This window comes from Babylonia areolata, chromosome 9 (genome assembly GCF_041734735.1).
Source record: "Babylonia areolata isolate BAREFJ2019XMU chromosome 9, ASM4173473v1, whole genome shotgun sequence".
NCBI classification, from domain to species: domain Eukaryota; kingdom Metazoa; phylum Mollusca; class Gastropoda; order Neogastropoda; family Buccinidae; genus Babylonia; species Babylonia areolata.
The window spans coordinates 5,785,878-5,806,722 of record NC_134884.1 but is presented as its reverse complement, the minus strand read 5'-3'; the positions used below and the strand labels follow the sequence as shown (position 1 = coordinate 5,806,722).

The 20,845-nt window shown below is 43.7% G+C and overlaps 1 protein-coding gene across 10 annotated transcripts in view; it reads right to left on the bottom strand.

Moving 5' to 3' along the window:
• The window catches only part of LOC143286029 (uncharacterized), a 52,340-nt gene that overhangs the window by 20,534 nt on the left and 10,961 nt on the right, over window positions 1-20,845 (bottom strand). For 8 of the 10 annotated variants that reach the window (XR_013055746.1, XR_013055747.1, XM_076593538.1 and 5 more), the window contains exons 2-5: window positions 20,182-20,302; window positions 10,862-10,961; window positions 9,453-9,595; window positions 1,461-2,342 (exon numbers count right to left, since the gene is read on the bottom strand). Coding sequence is in view for 8 of the 10 variants with exons in the window: in XM_076593538.1 (XP_076449653.1) it covers window positions 1,461-2,342; window positions 9,453-9,595; window positions 10,862-10,961; window positions 20,182-20,229 (1,173 nt within the window). In the remaining 2 variants the exon portion in view is untranslated. The remainder of the gene's footprint in view (window positions 1-1,460; window positions 2,343-9,452; window positions 9,596-10,861; window positions 10,962-20,181; window positions 20,303-20,845) is intronic. The other 2 variants (XM_076593539.1, XM_076593541.1) reach the window with 2 other exon arrangements.

The window sequence follows — 20,845 nt, the reverse complement described above, 5'->3', positions numbered from 1 at the left end:
AATAGCAATACGATCAATTTATTTATTCGATCTTTCTTCGTGAAATAATGGTTATCATAATCATCAAAGTTACAATTAACACAAAGATAAATATATTCCACAAGTTATTTTATAATTGATCAGTTACATAATACAAAAAAACACATACTATCTTCGAGGCCCAGATTTGGGAAATCAATCATTTGTTTAGGGTTAAATCAATTAGTGTTTTGGAAACCAGATCCGGAATATCCATTTATTGTTGTTTAAGATTAAGTCAAGGTGAAAACAGAGCCGTCATCGAAAGCAGGACGAGCACTGGTTAGTATGAACTCCAAACACAGGCAGGCCAACCACACAGCAGCTTTCAGACAAGCTGGAGGGCTGTTCATGCACTCGTGTCACGTAGCAAGTCACCGTCTCACGTCTTGCCCATGTAACATGCATGAAGATGATTCGTCAGTTCAGTGTTCGGTGCTTTGGCTCATTGAGTCAAATCTGGCTGCTGTGCAACCCCCCCACTGTTCGTGCCTTTAGTGTTCTTGATGGGAAATGAACTTTTGACACAAAGAGCAGCCATGGTGAAGGTGTCGCAAAGCACAGTATTATGTTGATGGGCTGAGCTATTGCATAGACAACATGAAGAGACACAGCGAGAAATCCTGTGTCTAGCTTACACCTAGCGCCACCACCAACACCACCACCACCCGTATGGACCACACACCAAAATGATTGTCTTCAGGGGCTTGGAAAGGGGAATGTTCTTTTGATTGAGCATGCTCCGCCGATCAATATCCTTCGCTCATGCATACCAAGTACTCGACAAGCCAAAACAAAATATCTGACAAACTAGAGACAAGACAGTGCAACTCATTCATCTTCCCGGGCGTCGTTGTGGTGGCCACCTGGACAGAGCATGCCAACTGTGTGAATGTTGATGAGCATCAAAACGGAAGCTTCAAGACATCAGCCTGCCAGTGAAGAAATGATGATGAAACAGTCAAGTGCCGATACCTAGCTACTGACGTTATTTCGTGAAGACTTCGATGAGGTGATACTGTGAAACACATGACAGTTATGTGCAAAAAGTAAGAACCCTGACAATATGATGATCATGAAGATGAAGAAACGGTGAAAACTGAAAGCAAAAACTACAGGAGACGAAGCAGCGTGAGGAAGTTAGTGACAGCGCCACTGCCGTAGTTTCACAAGGAACATACTGTACACGACACTGACCAACTCAGCAATAGAACAAAAGCAGAACTTTGCAAGGACACTGCACGGCGGAGAGCGCTCAGGTTTGTCATTGCTCACAAAGTCAAAAGGGGAAGGGGGGAGAACTGCCGACGTTATTAAGGCTGAACATAGCGATTATTCCGAATGGAAACTCCATCACTTTAACTGCCGTGCAACAGCAAAACATTCAGCTGAAACGTGGCAAATCCGTGCAAAGAAAAAAAAGAAGAGGGAAATAACATCACCTTCTTGCCCTTTGACCCTTTACGAGGGGCATACAGCAATGGAACGCTGTAGGACTCGGAGGCAGCGGCCTTTTTGGCCTTGGGCAGGGCAAAGGGATAGAGAACGTGTCTCCAGGTTCGTGCCAGAGAGGCGCGGGCCAACGGGGATGCCAGGACACGATGGCGAGTCCCGTACCTGACTGCTTCTTCATCTTCTACGGGGCGGCGCCTGTAGTAGTAGGGATCATAATCATAGAAGCTCAAGGCGCTGGGAAGGCCAGCTCTGAGCTCCGCACGCGACAAGTAATGGCGGGGGCTCCTGTGGGCTCGGAGGCCCGCCGTCGGCAGGGGCCAAAAATATGGCGAGGTGGGAGTAGGAGGAGGCAGGTAAAGACCAAGCCTTTTCCTGTAGTAGGGCGTGTACCCGCCGTACCCCCGTCCGTAATAGTACGGCAGGTAGCTGGGGCGGGTATAAGGCATCACGTCAAAAGGGACGCTTCTGGCACGGGCGGCTCTGCGCCAATCATCAAAGACCGGAACAGACTCGGCCACCTTGCGGCGCTGCTCTTCGCGGTACAGGAGCATCGGAGGCACGCTCACGGCCCGCTCCGAGGCTCTCTGCGCCGCCAGCACCCGTCTAGGTGCTGAGTACAGCCATGGGTTTGGGTAGAAGATGAGGGGGCGTCTAGGGTAGGACAGATCTGAGTAGTAATCATCCGCAGTGGTGGTGGTGTCTGCGGTGTACAGGGGTACATAGCTTCTTGGGCTTTCCCAGAGGTCTACCTCGGGGTAAATGGGACGGGGTGGGGCAGAAGTAGCTCGTAGTGGGACCACGGATTGCCCGCGCGCCACTCGTCGGGCCGCCACTGAGGCTTGAGGGGTTGCGAAGCTCTCCGAGTGTACCTGTGGGAAGGTAGGCAACAACACGTTTAGCAACAACAACCATCACATCACATGTCAAAGAACGTACCAAGTGCGGTTCGCTTACACCTGTGGCCGAGAATGGTCGGAAAATATGCTCATCTTGGGGAGAAAAAACAAATAATGAATGAGGGTTCAAACCGGGAATCACCTTCAGAACGCCACGTGTTTGTGCACTGTAAAGTGTATTGTGATGGTGAAATTAGTAAGAAACCAGGACAAGAAAAAAAATAATTTAAAAAAAAATGAACGCCTGATATGACAAGCATTTCATAACGCCACATCAACAAAATGGAACAAATGAATTTCAACCCTTCAAAATGAAACAAATGAAATTCGAAAATCAACAATTGTTAATTAAAGTCCCGTCGACCTCAAAGGCCATTGCAGAACTATGAAAACAAGTTTGACTGAAAACAAGTTTCAAACAAACTGTAAAAACAAGGAAAATGAAGTAAAAACAAAATGGTTTAGCAACATAAATGTTTTCCCAGTGACTGTTATGTCACGTGTAGTTAAACATGCCTCAACTAGTGATCTTAACGTTCTTTCATTCACACGAAATATCACATATAAGAAATGTTCAACTCAGCCACCTATTTCCAAATATTCTTCGACTTCATAAAAAATCGGGTTCTGAACATATTTTTCTCTTTCAGTTCTTTTCACATAGTAAGATGATTAAGGACTGGATGGATGTCAAATTCAGTCAGCCATTTGTTTCAGAGAGATAAGCACAGACTCCACTGCGGTGTCTGTGACATGAAACCAAAGCCACTATCAAAATGATTCCCTGATCTCAGCAGACCACGCATCATCTGGTCCAAGTCTAAGTCACATAAACACTGGTTCGCAGCTTGCTAGCAATGCCTACCACTCTACAGACACACAGCTGTCCCATCTAAGTCTTCTCCACTTGGAAAAGGCATTAAAAGGACGAACAAAAAATAAAACGAAACAAACAGGCAGTCCAAAGCAACAGAGAACAAAGAAAGGAACAAGAAACCACAAATAACTAGCTGAAAAAAAAGAAAAACACAAAAAGGTTTTTTTTAATGAGGTTGAATAACACAAGTCACATTAACCGATCAATCGTCTGTATATATTCAATTGATATATGTTGCCTCCATAATCTTTGTACATACGCGTCGCATAAAACAAAGAGAAAAAAAACGAGCCTCGAATAAAAATTATAAAAAAAATAAATAAAAATAAAAAAACTCTTCCGCACACATAATTCCACTGTTTGTGCAAAATCGTTATGACGTGTCTTTTAAATGTCCAAAAAGAATTTTGTGGTTGTCCTACCCAAGCCATTGGAGTGGGTTTGAGGGCAAAACTTCAAATATAGCATGCAATAAACTGATGAAACAATGTACGTATTATGTTGCAGCCAATGAAGTTTGAAAAGTTTAGTATGGATCTGCAAAGCACACACATAAATCAGATTACCGAGGCACTTATGACAAATGAAGCAAAATAAAACGAACCCAGATGCGCACAATGTTAGTCAGACCACAAATATGACCCTTCATTAGGCTATTATTATGGTCTTCCATGATAATCTGTATTCTAGAAGAACCCTTTTTCGTTTCCTTTCACGTATAATCAGGTCTATTTAAACGTCGACTCGTCATGAAAACATTCATTGAAACAATGCCTAATGCATGTTACTTTAAAACAATTATCTCAAGCAAAAGCATTTTCACATTTCGGTAAGTCGTCACAATCGTTTAAGGATTCTGTGGGGGGTTGGGGGGGGGGGGGGGGGGGGGAATTCTGAAAAGTGCACACAACTGCCAACGCCGAACCGTTTTTGAATTACCTCCCCTATACCACTAGTGAACAACCCTTTCAAAATTATCCTAATCGGGATACCGATCACCTGCAACACCTTGGCTCACAGCTGATGGTATGGAAATATATTATGCAGTCCATATAATTATGACCACGAACAGTTTCCATGTATGTAGTGAGCCAGAGCGTACTTTTGTGGGAATGATTTATTTACAGCCATTTCAGTATTCGAACAGGTCCTGTAGATACTGACTGGCAGCTGAAGAATAAATACAAATTGCTTTTATTTTTACCTTTGTCTTATACAATCATATGTGTAAATGCACAATCCATCTATTTACTAAACACAGTCCCCAAACAAATGCGTGATTAAAATATTAAACAAAGACAGTCACAAAGCAGAACCAATTAAAGTGGTGTGTTAGCCGCCAAGGAACGCCATTCAGTTATGTTACACGACACAATTAGTAATTGTTAAGCATCGTTAGGTATGATAAAAATTTATCTGAAAAAAAAAACAACAAACAAACAAACATCAACTCAACGATACCTTGATGTTAATCTTATCAAGCATGGACAGACTAACACCACCCGTTAGAGTCGCGGGAACAGTGATGGCCTTGACAGCAGAGCGAGGCAGACGGGGTTTGATGTTGCCCAGAGGGATCACGTCAAGGCTCTGTGTCTGCCCATCAGCTTGCTGCCTCGCCAGAGTCGTCACGACAGGGCTTGGCAGCGGAACGTAGTCAAGTCGCGGTAAGCTGAGCGGGATGTGCGTCGCCACAGGCAAGGGTCCGGTTGCCAAAGGCCTCAAACCAAACTGCAAACGCTGAGCCCTGTCCCTGCTCAAATGGTCGTTGAGCCTCAGTTTCAGAGCCTCCATCCGAGCGACGTGACCCGATATGAAGCTGTCCAACGGCTGAAGGCTCACGTTTGACCCGAAGATCTTTTCGTCCACGCCCAAATAGCTGCCAATCAGAGGGATGGGGGCCGGGGTGTATTTGAACCCCACCCTCTTCCCTTCTGTGGACAGGCCTGATCCTTCTACACTGAGCAGCAGACTGGCTCCACTGTACTCTGCAATGGCAAAGGTGCAAGGGTCGCTCTCATCAAACTAGCAAGGGGAACAGATCATGTTCATAAATGACTTCCGACAGAGAACATCGTGGTGTGGGGAAGTCAGAACTGGAAGTAAGGAAAACTGACTGGGCGGACAGTGAGGAAACCAGTGAGGAAGATTGTCTGGCTGGACACCGAGGAAACCATTCAGGAAGATTGGTTGGTTGGACACTGAAGAAGAAAGGGGTAGGGTAAGGCGAAACAGGCAGGTAAGTTCAGGAAGACTGGAGGTTTCACAGTGGATGCAGCACTTTGTACTTTCCACAGGGAAAGATTTCAGACAGGAAAGCTGGAGGTATCAGAGGGCTAGTTTTACATTTTGGGTTGTCAGTGGAAACAGCACGTTTTGCTTTCCACAGGAAGAGATGGAGATAATCTTCAGAGCAAACGGTCTGAACCGCCGGTCAACAGAAATGGAAGACGGAGGAAGAAGAATAGGAGAGGTGGGCAGAAGTCGGTGGGTCTGTAGGATCACACTGTGTGGATACAAATACGTATACGTACCCTTCTCCCGTCCCACCCGGCTCAGGGCCCTTGACAGATCGCTACCCTCAAACGACGACTCCGGGACGTACTCCAGCATCTGACGACCTTGAACTCTCCCCCTCTTCCTCAGCACCCTGTCGTAATAATTCCCAAGCGGTCGATGAGATGCCAAGACCTTGGTACGTCGACGAGGAAAAGATCTGGCGTTCGTATCAATGCCAGGATAAGCCATAAGACTCCCCGCAGAAAACCTGTTCTCTGCGACAGGGGAGGGGGGCAACGAGCGACGGCTGAGAAGGCTCGGGGGAAGAGGTCTGAACTGGGAAGGACCCACGGACTGGGCTCGGGGCTTGAAGATGGGTCTCTCCAGAGTGACGTCTTCCTCAAAGCGGGACCTGGCCACGGAAGCAGAACGGGCACGGGCGAGGTTCCGCCAGTCTCCGCCAGATGGGGCAACAGCAGCGCTAGAGATTTGGCCCGGGACTGGCTTCTTGTCCGCCTCTCTAGTTAGACGGGTGCCGTAAAAGCTAGAGCTCTTGTTCTTCCTAGCACTGGGTTTGCCGAAGCGACGGGGGAAACGCCGGGGTCCAAAGAGGGCAGCAGCGGAGGACTTTGTGGAGACAGCAGCCGTCCGTCCAGGCTGCACACCAGCCATTGTTTTCTCACGCCTGTGGTCTACCCATTGACAGCATCCAATGTGAAATATATCATGAAGAATTTATAACATCAAAGTTTTATATAGGAAATGCTAAGTCTTTCCTTCATGTGACTGGAATGTGAGATAAAAATTATTGTTAATATCATGATATCATCCCAGTTTTGTTTTGTTTTGTTTTTGTTTTGTTTTCTTTTAAACCTTAACGCATTTCTTAAATGTCAATCTTGAACATTAACATTTCTTTCCCATTGTTTTTCTTCCTTCTTTTCTTTCTTCCTTTATTCATCTACTTTCTCTTGTTTTCTGTTTTCCCCCATAATGTTTCTGTATACAATGCAACGTTGGGCTCAGTCTGCACCTGGCAAATCAAGGTGAACCTTTTTAAGGGGCTGCTTAATCAAAGACACCATTTACCAATTACCATTTACCAATTACAACTTGTTCTGTCTTTCAGTGACCCACCACTCGAAGTTTTAGTCTTCAAGAGAACACAAAATATGTGCCCGCGACTACGAAACATCGTCATTCCATGCAACACTGAATAAGGTTTTTATTTATTTACTTAGAAAAACAAACAAACACACACCCACGGCTATTCTGTGCAACGTGTGCACTAATCTGAGGAAAGTGACTGACGGCTTTGAGTTGCGCTATGAAAGCCATGCGATGTGAGCCGAAGCATGTGGACAGCAAATACATTACACACAGTCTATGAACAAACAAGACATTCACCACCAGACCAAATATTTAAAAAAAATACATATATCGTTAGGTCTGTTCTGAGCACAAATCCATGAAAGCGCAACAGGACCAATGCAATGCGACAGCCAATGAACGCTGCTCTAATTTGCATCTTTATGACATCATGCACAGAGCTCCTGTTCCCTCCACCCACTTCCAAAGGCCATGTGGTTTGTTCCTTTCTTTTCCTTTCTCTCTTAACCCTGGCACAGAACAGGACGCAGGTACTTAGCAAACTATAAACAACACGTAGGACAGCAAAATATAAACTAGTAGAACATTTAAACAAAGCAACAAACACAGCTAGATTCAAGTGTAGCTGGTTCTTTTTCACAAACATACACATACCCAAAATACGAGCCAATATCTAATGGTATTCACACTTATAATAGCCTACACATAACAAAGTATTCAAATATCACTCAGAAGACTGCAACAGACGATCTTGCCATCTCAACCTGGTCAATAGAAAATAGAATCACAGGTTTTGTCAATAAAAAATGTCAGCAAGCATTCTTAATTCTAATCCGATATGCCATTAATTTGACAAAATGGCAGTTACATTTTTCAAGAAAAAGATAACGATCAATTCAATGCTAAATTAAGACGTTAATAAAACATAATTTAGTAATTACCTTTGATGGAACTTAAATGACTTTAAACTTTGAACAGTTTGATAACAGATATGGTAATAACATCGCACACAAATGTTGCATGACAGACAAATATATAATACTGTACGCTTCCCAGCTGCCCAGTGCTGATAATTTTATGAGAGTAAACATGGCGGCACAAAATGTAGCAATAACGAGAATTAAACAGACAACAAATAAAATAACGAAAACAAAAAACTAAATAAAACAAAGAAAGATCACATTTCAGGTTCAGTCAGTATTTGATCCCTATCTTGATATCTTGTTCTTGTGTGTGTGTGTGTGTGTGGTCAGTGTTGGTATTTCTGTAAAACAATCCTGTACAATGAGTGAGAAGGAGAGGAAGACAGAAAAAGAGATGGGAAGACAACATCCCAGAACGGACAGGTCTGAGGCTGGGCGAGGCCCTTAGGGAAGCAGAAAACAGAGAAGGATGGAGGAAGATGGTTGACAGGATATCTGTGGTGCCCCAACTGTCATCTAAACTAAGGGACAAGTGAAGTGATGTAAAACAATTCAAATGGAGACTGTATCATCAAAAAAAAAAAAAAAAAAAAAGGCGCCACCTATCTCTCACATGTCATGTGGATAGTTGGTTAAACTTGAGCCTCTAAGATCTCCTCTCTCTCTCTCTCTCTCTCTCTCTCTCTCTTCGATGACTTAGGAAGTCACAACGTCCCTCATACTGAGAGAGTCGGGCTACCATATGTTGGCAGTTACGCTGCTTTCAAATTCATGGCGACGTGAGCAATTTCCTTTAAAATTAATTCGAATTTTACACGGCACGAGATCCTGTGTCCAGAACAACAACATGTTTCTCAGATAACTATCGCATTTAGTGATTTAGAATCCTAAATATGTGTGGCATCAAAACAGTGAATGTGAATGTAAGACGGCGGGAAATAACCATATTTTGAGCAAAGTATTAAAAAAAAAAAACAAAAAAAAATCATGAGTTCATAGTAAGAAATGGGAACAGGCAAGGGAACTGACAAAACCTGAAAGACAAAACAACATAATCATCATCATCAACACACACACACACACACACACACACACACACACACACACACACACACGCACGCACGCACGCACGCACGCACACACACACACACACACACACACACACACACACAAAGCAACAGCATAGTACAATACAGTCCAGTACAAAAAACGATAGTGTACGGTAGATCAAATAGCAGCACTGCACAGTACTATACAACACAGAACAGTCCAATACATCACAGCACAATACAACACAGTACAGCAGCCGTGGTAATGAACCAGACTAGGAAGCGATTGTCCACGGGCTCGATTCCCATATATGGACCGAGGTTTTTACCCCCCCCCCCCCCACCCCCACCCCCCCACAATACAATACAATACAATACATGCAAGACAATGCAATACAATTCAATACAATGCAAAGCAATACATGAATGTAATACGATACGATACAACACAACAAAATTCAATGCAACACATTACAACCCAGCCCAACCCAATACATTACAATGCAACACAACACAACACAACACAACCAAACCAAACCCAACGCTACGAACAGTCAAACAAACAAACAAACGCTGCACGTACAACACGGTCACAAACACCCAGACACCAGGACCAAGTACTCACGATGGCGTCAGTGGCGTCCCTCAGCAGTTGGGCGTCCCGGTTCCTGGACTTTTTGGCCGTGTCGTAACCTTCCTCCAGCGCGTAGCTCGAAAAGTAGCTGGCGTTGTTCACACGGTCGGTCATGTAATCCTCCGCCCGTGTGTCTGTCACAGGCCATGTACTTGTGTGCGTGTGTGCGTGCGTGTGTGTGTGTGTGCGTGTGTGCGTGTGTGTGCCTGTGCGTGTGTGTGTGTGTGTGTGTGTGTTGATGATCATGCTGCTTCGCGCGTGGACTGAAGCTTGACTAAAATGACTCAAAAGATGAATGACTGCCTAAAGGCACATCTCAGTCAGCTCTACACAGGTAGGCAGGCAGCCTGTTGTGCAAATGACTCTGTTGTAAAGCGCTAATTATTTTCGTGTTTTGCTCTTTTTTTCTCTTTTAAATTTCTAATAAATTACATTTGTGTGATCAGGTGATATGCTAATATCAAACGATAATGGATAGACACAAAGTTTACTAACTACTCTTATCACACATACTCCCAAATAAAGTTGTTCACTTCGACCACTGCCACTCTTATTAAATTAGACATGATAGTGATTACTGCACTAGCCTTTTGACGATTTAGATTCCACTCAACGCTTAGTTAGTTAGTATTTCTATGGAGAAGAAATGAATTTCACAAAAAAAAAGTTACCGGGCTAAACGCTGAAGCATAAAGGTCTGTCAAAGAACAAAGAAACGTATCGTATTTTAAAAAGAAATGAACGAAATAAAGTAGGAAGGCTTGAATGGATGGATGGATGGATGTATCAGTCAATGAATGAGTGGATGGGTGGGTGGATGGGTGTACGACCAATGCCACAATGCGCAGCAAGCACAACTTGTACTCCTGTGAAGCATAGTAAACTTACCACTGCTATCTTTGCTCATATAACCCAGGCCTGGGCCACACGCCTTACTAAGGAGCAGAAGGCTTTAACATATGTATAAGTGATGGTATTGTCCGACAATCACCATCAGAACAGCAGAGGAGGTAACTGCTGTCCCGACCATCTGGGCTGGAATTTGATTATAGTGGAAAGTATCTTGCCCAAGTTACATCCCCACTCTCTCTCTGCCAAGAGGGCTTCAGGACAGTTGGGGCTGGTGTGGTCAAGTCCGACTAGCTGAAGCACTATGAGCCAGTGCAATGTTGCCTCCTAGTCTGAAAACCATAGTAAGTCACAAAGGACTGAATAAAAAGTGGGTATATGTATTATTGTATTCACTATTTGCCAGTGCAACGTTGCCTCCTAGTTTGAGAGCCATAGTATGTGACAAAGGACTGAATGAATAAGAAGTGGGTACATGTAGTATTGTATCGTTTGTCTTGCAGTTTTATCTGTGGGAGAGGGGACTAACAACAGTGGGGGTGTATACTGACCATAGGCCATTTTGTCTGCACGGGACAGAGGCGAGGCCAGAAGGTAACGGGCGGCGCGGGAAGGCATGGCTTCGAAGCTCCTGCTGCTTCTCGTGTGGCTCTGAACAAAAACACACACACCTTGCATGTACTGCAATGTAATAGAAACTGAGACCTCACATGTAGTGGACAAAAGAAACAACAGAAACACGTACCTCTAATGAAGTGGGCAACAATAACATTAGAAAAACAGGCCTCGCGCGTAATGGACAATATAAACACTGACCGTGGACGTCGTATATTTATAAGAAGAACACAGGCCTTGTATGTCGTATATATAGGAGAAATATAGACCTTGCATGTACTGTATTATAACAGAAACACAAGCTTCACATGTAGTACAGTACTACAGTAAAATCACAGGCCTTACACGTCAGTCGTGCATACTACTACTAATAATATTAATAAACACAGGCGCATTGTATGAACATATAACGAAAACACAGACCTTGCGTTTACGATAACAGCACGTTTTTATATGGCAGGAACACAGACCTTCCGTGTACTATAATACAAGCCTTGCGTGTAGTGTTAAACAGAAACACTGACAAACCTTGTACGTCGAATAACTTTAGCACAGACATTGTACGTAATACAATTATATAACAGAAACACAGACCTTGCTTGTAGTGTAATAAAAGTACAGAACTTGCATATGCTGTATTGTATCAGAAATACGGGTCTTGCAGTTGTGGACAATAGAAACACAGAACTTGCCTGTGATATGTAATAAAAACACTTGACTTGTAGAAGTATATAACATAAACACCGACCTTGCATTTGGTTTATAATAGAAACACAAACATTGCATGCAATATAGCAACAAAAACACAGGCCTTGCATAGAAACATATACCTTAAAGGTAGGATGTAATGAAACAAAATGTATTGTGTAAGGTATAAAACTAGTAAGGTATAAAACAGAAAAAAAATGCATACACTGCACTTAGTTTGCAACACAGAATGAGGGGGAGGGGGTTATCAAAATCTGCTGAGACCCGAAGTTGGTGGTGCGCAAAGCAAACGACTTAATACGGGAGTAGATCTTTGTAATCTACGTGCCCTTTGTGTAGGCTATGCAGAATTTTCTTAAAATAAATCATGAGATGAGATGAAAGGCCGTTTATGGACCTTGAGTCTGTAAACCCCAGTCCTCTCCCCACCACTCCACCCACACCCGCCACCCCCCCCATCTCTCTCTCTCTCCCTCTCTCTCTCCAACCCCACACCACAAGACATATGCTATCCAGTTGAAATAACAGTTGTAGGCCTACTGGATGTTTTCGCACATTCCATGACTGACGCACAAAAACACTCCAGAATAGTATCAAATGTAGTATCAGATGTCTGCTCTTCAGAAGATCCTCTCTCTCTCTCTCTCTCTCTCTCTCTCTCTCTCTCTCTCTCTCTCCAAAGCTTAGCTGCAGTCTGCTCTTTTTTTAAAATGTTCGAATGACTATCCCTATCATGACATCAGTTTGACTTGGCTGCAGACAGATTATTGTTAAACCCAACCCTTTGTGAGGAGCAACGGCCTATCCATGAGTAAATAATCGGCGCATCCCCCAATTCCATCCTCTCTCTCTCTCCGTGTGTGTGCGCGTTTTTGCGGTGTCGGCGTATGCATGTGTCTTGACCATTTTAAGAACCGGCAGAAACCCCGAAAGAGGTATCAGACATCAGTCAGACTGTGATACGGACACGCTTCCTTTCCTTATTCTACTGGAAGAATGTGTTAACAGTTAGTCCTTCGGGGGGGGGGGGGGGGGAAGGTGGCTTATCCCTTCGCTCAGCTGCAAGCTTTTCCACCAAAAACCCTACGTCGCTGCAAGCTGCTGACGTTCCAGTTCTGACTGCACGTGCGCTCCGTGCCAACAGCACAGTGCAGCCCGTGCCAGCACCTTCCCCCTGTGGGTGCCAGTGACTCGCTTATCCAGCATTTCTGATCGTGCCAGCATGTCAGTGGCCGTGCCGACATGAGGAAGGCATCAGGAATTAAGTGGTGGGCTCTGGGCGAAGTTATTGGACCGGGGATCTATGACGACTGACAAGGACTGTGTGAGTGTGTGTGTGTGTGGCGGTGTAGGTATCCTGCATGGCTGACTGGCAGACATAACCCGTTGTTACCTGCGTGCGCGAGTCAGGAAGGAACAGGAAGGAAAACGTGCATGCCACCACCATGGCAACCAACTCTGTGTGTGTGTGTGTGTGTGTGTGTGGCCGATGTGTGTGTGTGCGTGTGTGTGTGTGTTTGTGTGTGTGGGCGATGTGTGTGTGTGTGTGTATGTGCGCGCGCGCGCGTGCTTGTTTATCGGGACGTTTGCCAGAAGCGTGGGTGCTCTGTGAGCCAACTCACCTCTCTCTCTCTCTCTCTCTCCCTCTCTCTCTTTGACAAATACGAGCAACAGTCTCTGTTGTGCACGGTTTTACGTTACTGCCTGAGCTGAATCACGTTTCTAGAATCGGAACTCAGACGATCTGCGCGAAAGCCACATAATGTGCTTTTGGCAGTAGCAACTGCTTGTGGCTCACTGTAAAACCGCTGCTTTCCTATACTTTCGTTTTTAACAAGTATGAACTCATTTCGGAGATCTGTTTCCATTTTATGCTGATTTGTGCGATTCAAACTTATTGCAATCATGTCACGTTTTTAAGTCGTTGGCAACTGTCCTCACCCATGTCTCAAAAAGGAAATGTTGGTTCACGGTATAGTGTGTGTGATTAAATCATGATGCATGGTTATCGACCCGAAGCAGGCAGTGTGTTTTGGTATCAGGTAAGAAAGCACAAACCCAACGTATGTTAACGGTACTCACACACTGCAAAATCAGTTGTTTATTGGTGTATTCTAAATCAGAATTTTATCATCATCTCTCATACTTATCATTTTATCACTGCCATTGTCCATATCGTTACTGTTGTTCCCAATCTATTGTTGTTATTGTTTTGTTCTTATTCAGCCCTCCTTGTCATGCCAATTCCCGACACCTTGCGGGTAGCACAAAAGCTACCACACACACACATGCATGCACACACGCACACGCGCATGCACACACGCACACGCGCGCAGACACGCACGCACGCATGCAGACACGCGCGCACACACGCACACCTGCCTTCTATTAATAGCCAACCCACGTCGCTGCCAGAAAGCAGCCGCTGGAACTCCGTGAATCATCAAAACACAACACAGCATCACTGGTACCACAACTGTCTGTGGTACTGCCGCGTTTGAGTTGGCGATATGCACTTAGCCGTGTTTGTAAAAGAAGAGAGAGAGAGAGGCTGGGAGGGGGCGGGGGGGTATCACTAGCATCAACTCAGTCAGAAGGTAGTGCTTGGGTAACACCATGCACTGTGCAGTGTTTGTGAAAGAAGGGAAAGAGAGAGAGGGGGGTGGGGGAGAGAGAGAGAAAGAGAGACAGAGATATATACAGAGAGAAAGAGAGAGAGAGGTGTGGTTGCGGGAGGAAATAGGGAGATAGAATTCATTGAGATACACTTCTATTGAAATGGTGATATAATGCACTGTGCCGTGTTTGTGAAAGAGAGAGGGAGAGACAGCCAGACTGACGGACAGACAGAGACAGGGTTGGATTAAGGGCGGTGGAGATGTAGGGGACAAATACGATCCGATGCGATAAATCTCTACAAGTTCCGAAAGAGATAGATAAGCAGCGCACGCCTTTTTTCTTTTTTCTTTTTTTTTTTTCTCTCCCCAATTGCCCTTTTGCCCCTTTCAGGGTACTACACATACACGCAGTAAACAAACACAAGACAATTTGTATCATTAATAACTGAGAAGAATTGCGCAAAAACGTTTCAACAGGTGAAACAGCTTTAGTATATCTGACCGACATTGCGCGGCAGTGTCTGGGGGGAAGAGGAGGTGGCAGAGCATGGTGGGTCTATGTTAAATCTGTCATGTTTTGGTGTGTGTGTTTGTTTGTTCCTGGGGTTTTTGGGGGGGTGGATGGGGGGTGATGGGACGGGGTAGCAATAACAAGTCTGCATCTGTGCATACATAGACTAAAAATGCTCTTAACTTTTTTCTCAGTCTGTATTGTTGTTGCTGCGAACCCATGATTTTAATAGTAGGCCACATGACTAAGTCACTGGCAAATAAGTATATATATATATATATATATAAGTTAGTAGTGCAGAGCAGTTTGTCCTCCTTATGTCCGGTATCGTGCCGCAGTAACCGTGATCAGAAACTGAACTATACAGTGCAGTGCTGCACAGTGCTATCGTTCTCTTTTACTGCACTGCACCGTGTTGTATTATGCAGTAACTGTAAGGCAATGTAGTGCTGTACCGTGCAGTGCTGTGTATTACTGTGCAGTGCAGTGCAGTGAAGTGTTGTGCAACTATGCAGTGAATTGTAGTGCAGTGTATAGTACAGTGTAAAGTGTAGAGTGGTGTGGTGCAGTGTAGGGGGGTGTAGTGTAGTGTAGTGTAGTGTAGTGTCTTGTCGTGTCGTGTCGTGTAATGCTCCTTACATCGCTGCAGTCATTTTGGTACCAGTTACGTTGTGTTGAGATCCACCGGCTGTGTGACGTCAGTGTTGTGAGGTGCTATGAAGCGCCATATACTCCCTCGTTTTGTGCTGTGTGCTGTGCTGCGTTTGTGTCAGTCGGATAATAAACTACATTACAGTAATCAAAACCTATGTTCCACACTGCTGACAAATACCAACAATATGAACACATTCCTTTTAGAGGCAGCGTGTACTCTAGTGCAATGGCACTGTGTTACTTCTCTTCGGCAGACCACCAACATGCCCCGAGTGCAATGAGAGGGAACATATCCAGGCATGCCGCCTGTCTTTCCGATTTCCAAATCAACGACTCACCAACTGAAAACCAAACCTCGTTGGGGGTAAACTTGAGTAGATAAAACAGTATATAAAGTATAAAAAAAATTAAAAAATAAAAAAAATAACAGCAAACTGGTACCAGAGACATTCTGAGGGCTGACTCACGCACGTGCAAACGCATTCCAGCGTCTTAAGGAAACATGTCGGGGGAAGATGAAGACGGAGAAAAAGACAACTTAGTGCAGCGTCTGCACAAAAGCTCGCGCGTGGTGGCGCGCGCGGCGACGTACGTCAGTTCGTTACGCCGCAAATTGCATTCCGTTATTAGCGTCGCTGAAACTATTACAGATGCTTCCTTTTGTTACCACCACCACCACCACCCTCCCTGCCACAGCTCCTTCTCCACTGCTTTGTCCCGTAATGGGGATGGGATAGAACTGAACAGACTGATGTCTTTACTACTAAAATGTACCAGGGTCACAGGGAATACGAAGGAGGATAGTACACGGAACTGGTACACATATGAATCGGAAATCATATACACCAACACAAATACAGTACTGATTTTAGATACATATACATTAGTGTGTACGTTTCACACCACTGGTTTCCCTGTCTGCTTGCGCTCCTATCTGTGTGTCATGGAATATTATGCAAACACATGTATCAAAACCCATTCAGTTCAAATTTGGGAATCCGTCTGATAGCGATGTCTGCTGTTTTCATCACTTTGAAACGGGTATCTCTGCAGTGAACTTTGGAGGATTTATTTTGATACTTCCGTCAACTCAAGTCTATATGTTCTAAAAAAAAAAAAAATCAGATCGTTTTAAAGATGAATGGTATAATCACTATAATGGTTTTGGCGATTAATCTGAGAGTGTTCAAAGTTACAGAGGATGCTGAATGGAACCTGGACTAATCATGCATGCGGTTGGGTGGCTCTCCGTTTTTTCTGGCGTGGTTGCGGGAGGGTGGGCATTTCATTTCCACTAGAGGACTCGATACCAGTACAACACCAATATCAGTAGCTTCTCCCATGCTCGGGGGAAGACCGTAAGTCGTTTCAGTACTATTTGCCAGATACTGAAAAACTCCATTATGTTTTAGTGTATGTATTTAAGTGACTAGTTGGAAGACTTGGTGAGCCTTTACACACACACACACACACACACACACACACACACACACGACGGATGATTACGCTTCACAGCGACTGAACACTATACCGTGCACACAGCCTAACTCTTATACGGGCACAGGCACCAGTTTCCAATATGACGTTTACTCAGCACTTGCCAAGATGCATGACTCATCCCTCAGACTTTAAGCCTTTGCACTTTTTGTTTTTACAAACGCCGCAAAACCAGGTTTGGGCCATTTTATCACACACTGACGCGCGTGAGCGCGTGATCCCTCGCACGCAAGCATACGCGTGTACGCATACACATACACAGACGCGCGACAGACGTACAAAAACACTCGGACAACGCACCTGCTGCACACACGAAGGAGAAGAAACTGAAACGAGTGAGGGGCAAAGAGGAATAGAGGGAGGGAGGGAGGAAAGGAGAGAGACAGACAGACAGACAGACAGACAGGCGGGTTGATAGAAAGAACATTCAAACGAAAGAAAGAACTAGTTAATGAAATAAGATAATAAAAAGACAGAAAGAAAGAAAAACAAACACATAAAAAGACATACCAAAATGAAGAGTTAATCTACCTCTAATGATAGTCAAACACCACCTGACTTACACAAGAAAATATCCACGATCTATCAACGGCAGCAAAATTCATAACATGCCGGGAAGTGAAAACTAACTAATCACTTTAGGCGTGCAGTGCGTTTGTAACCGTGATGTTGCAGCTACATGCATACAAATACACATGCGGACACAGAGAAGTGAGCAGCTATTAAAAAAAAAAAACCATTTCTGAACCTCTGACATCAGCTCCCACTCACAAGCTTGAAATTGCTGGGCCCGGAGCCAGAAGTATATAAAAAGAAAGGAAGACTTCACCATCACCTGAACAAGAAGTCTCTCAGCAGAATACACGTTATGTGGTTGACCCAGAAACGCAGGATCTCCTTCAGAAAGGGGGAAATATTATCATGGGTAACGAAGTAAACCACTCTACGTTGGTCGAATGCCGGATCAGTAAAATGATAACGGTCGGGTAGAACAATGGTGCGATGTTCTGAGGTGCAACCCTGCTGCAGACATGTGACTGCGTGCTCTGCTTTCTCTCCCAACCCCCTCCCACACCCCCTCTTCAAACTGTGTATTCTATGACATTCATCCCCGTCCTTTTTGTATGGCCATGACCGAAGGGTCAAATCAAAACAGCTTAAATGTTTAGTGATTAATAATGAAAGGGGAGACAATTACTAAATATTTTTTTCAAGCACTGTAAAGCGAATGGTAGAACTGGTAATGAAACTACACTGAAGGATTAACCATTCTCTCTGATGGTATCAAATAATCAGATAACATAAAACTGTGAGATCTCTGATTTGGCCGAAACTTTACCTAAGCATGTTGACTGAGCATGGAAAAAATGCACTTGAAGGAAATTTAACTCAAGGGTTTAGGAACTGTACTGCAATGGCTTTATAGCGGTTTTTATTTTGTCTTGCAAATGGGAATTCATATTGTATGGCCACTGACTGAATGAGGGAGCTGACAAAGTGGAGCTAACACAAACTCAAAAATAAGTTATTTTAATTCCAAAAGGAACAAGCCCACAGACCAAATAAACGCTGGAGACCTATCCTTGGTGTGCAATAAAAATGGATCGACAAGGATTGCGATAGTTTTCGACATGTTCTCTAATCTCATTAGCTACCACCAAACAGGATGTATGGCAAATCGTTATTTGGGAGTAACGCGAGTTCTGTTTATCAATTCATTATCTATGTAAAAAAAATTTTTAAATAAATAAATTAATTAAATTAAAATCAAAATTAAAAAAAACCACTGTACCTAATTAGAAAAGGCATTCGACAACGTTAACCAGATTTTAACAGTTACCTGTGCCCCACAGTGTTAGCGACAGCCTTTTCTTGGCTGGTTAAGGCATATTACAAAAAGATATTCATTCGAACAAGTTTCTATATGCGATTTCTGTTGGCTGATCTTATATCGCATCATCTGTTCATTACAACTGTTGAAATTATGGATGTGATGTCAAGGCAAATGAAAATACAAAAGACATTAAATTAGTGTAAATACAGAAAATAGAATATACCGATTCTGTGCCCCACAGTAAAATGCGTGACTTATCAAACAGTCACATGCATACACTGATGTTAAGATGATAATAAAAGAAAGAATGTGACTTGTTAAGCTGTACCATGCGTGCAGTGATGTTAAGTTTACCATAGTAAAAGCTAAACTACAGACTGAAAATGTAGATGAAGCGGTATCGGCTTGCACAGGTGTTCGTAGTGAAATCCGTAACTAAAACCGATATTTCTCATCAAACACTATAAAGCAATCCTTTTTAAACTGTATGGGAAAAGATTTTACATTTACAAGAGACGTCACTAGTTTTGTCCGTCCTCCATCCATCTGACTGCTTCAACAGAGATTTATCACGGACTAACTGAACAGTTCAACACAGCTGGAGTCGACAGATTACTTCAACAGGGAGATTTATCACGGACTAACTGAACAGTTCAACATAGCTGGAATCGACCGACTTTTTCCTTTTAATATGTTGAAAACTACACCATTTTAAATTGTTCACTGTCATAATGTTAAAAAAAACCTGATACATCAAATTCGAAGGAAAAAACTGATGCTTTAAGTTCCTTAATACTCTCTCTCTCTCTCTCTCTCTCTCTCTCTCTCTCTCTCTCTCTCTCTCTCTCTCTCTCTCTCAGTTAAGTGAACAAATTTTGCTTGAAAATGTCTCTCATTTTGGGTGCGAAGGTATCTTCTTTTTACCTATACCTGGGGTAAGACAAAACAAAATGCTGTTGGTGTTCGAAGTGGGATTCGAACCTGCAAACTTTCATGTCAGGTCACGCCACTGATTTGACCTTACCACGACAGCTGGAAAATTATTGTGCATTATGAACGAAGTGTTGACAGTTATTTCATAAGTGATCCTTGACAAGTCAAACTGGGTCTACAAGCACCTGTGCGTATTAGTCACGAAAGAAAGTAAACGTAAAACAACGGCGGATTTTGTTTTTACAATCGTTGTAAAAAAAAACTTAATACAAAGCTCGTTCGAGGATAGGGAAGCCATGATCAAAGATAATGCGTTCGCCATGTAAAAATTAAAGATAACAACAAAAATGACAAAACTCGTTCCGGGGGGGGATAGCACAGCCATGATTAACACAAGGTAATGCGTTCGCCGCATACAAATTAAAGACAGAAGCAAAACGACAGAAGCTTGCTCCGATGGAGAGCGAAGCCATGATTACAGTTGTGGTGTCCACCGCTTACCATCATCATCATTGGGGGAACTGATGCGAATCTCCTTCGGACCACCATCTTGAGCGAGACTTAGGCTTTTACAGCCGCCTTGTCGTTGAGTTCGGAGTCACCCCTGTGTCTACTGCCCTGTCTGACGCCAGTCACAGACACGCAAACCAATGGTACAGCAACATCATTGCTGAATTCGTCACTGACTCATTCAAATTACATCACATACACCAGAAACAGAAGCGGTACAAGGAAACAACGTAACAGCAACAACATTTTTTTTTTTACGTCAGAAAAATGAAAATGAGCCAAGACAGGTCCTTGTAAGCGGAGTATGTTCTCTTTTTGCTTTTCAAGTGATAGACAGCTCTCGCTTATTTTCATCTTCGATCTCTCTGTCTCTCATGTTATATCACTCTTTGCTGGTGGAGTTTAATTAACGACGTATCGGCTGATGTCCTTAAGGTCAAGTTACCTGTTCATGGCTGTGGTCAGATTATGTAGATGGAGTTGTCTGAAGGACTGGGTCCTAAACGGTATCATTCCAACGTTGAGGGTTTACAATTGATGTATGTGCTACTGTTTACCATTACGTTAATGATTATTTCTCTGACACCATTATTCGTCTCGCGATGTGTTTATCAGCTGGTTTACTTTCATTTTTACAAACATTTGACAGGGTCTC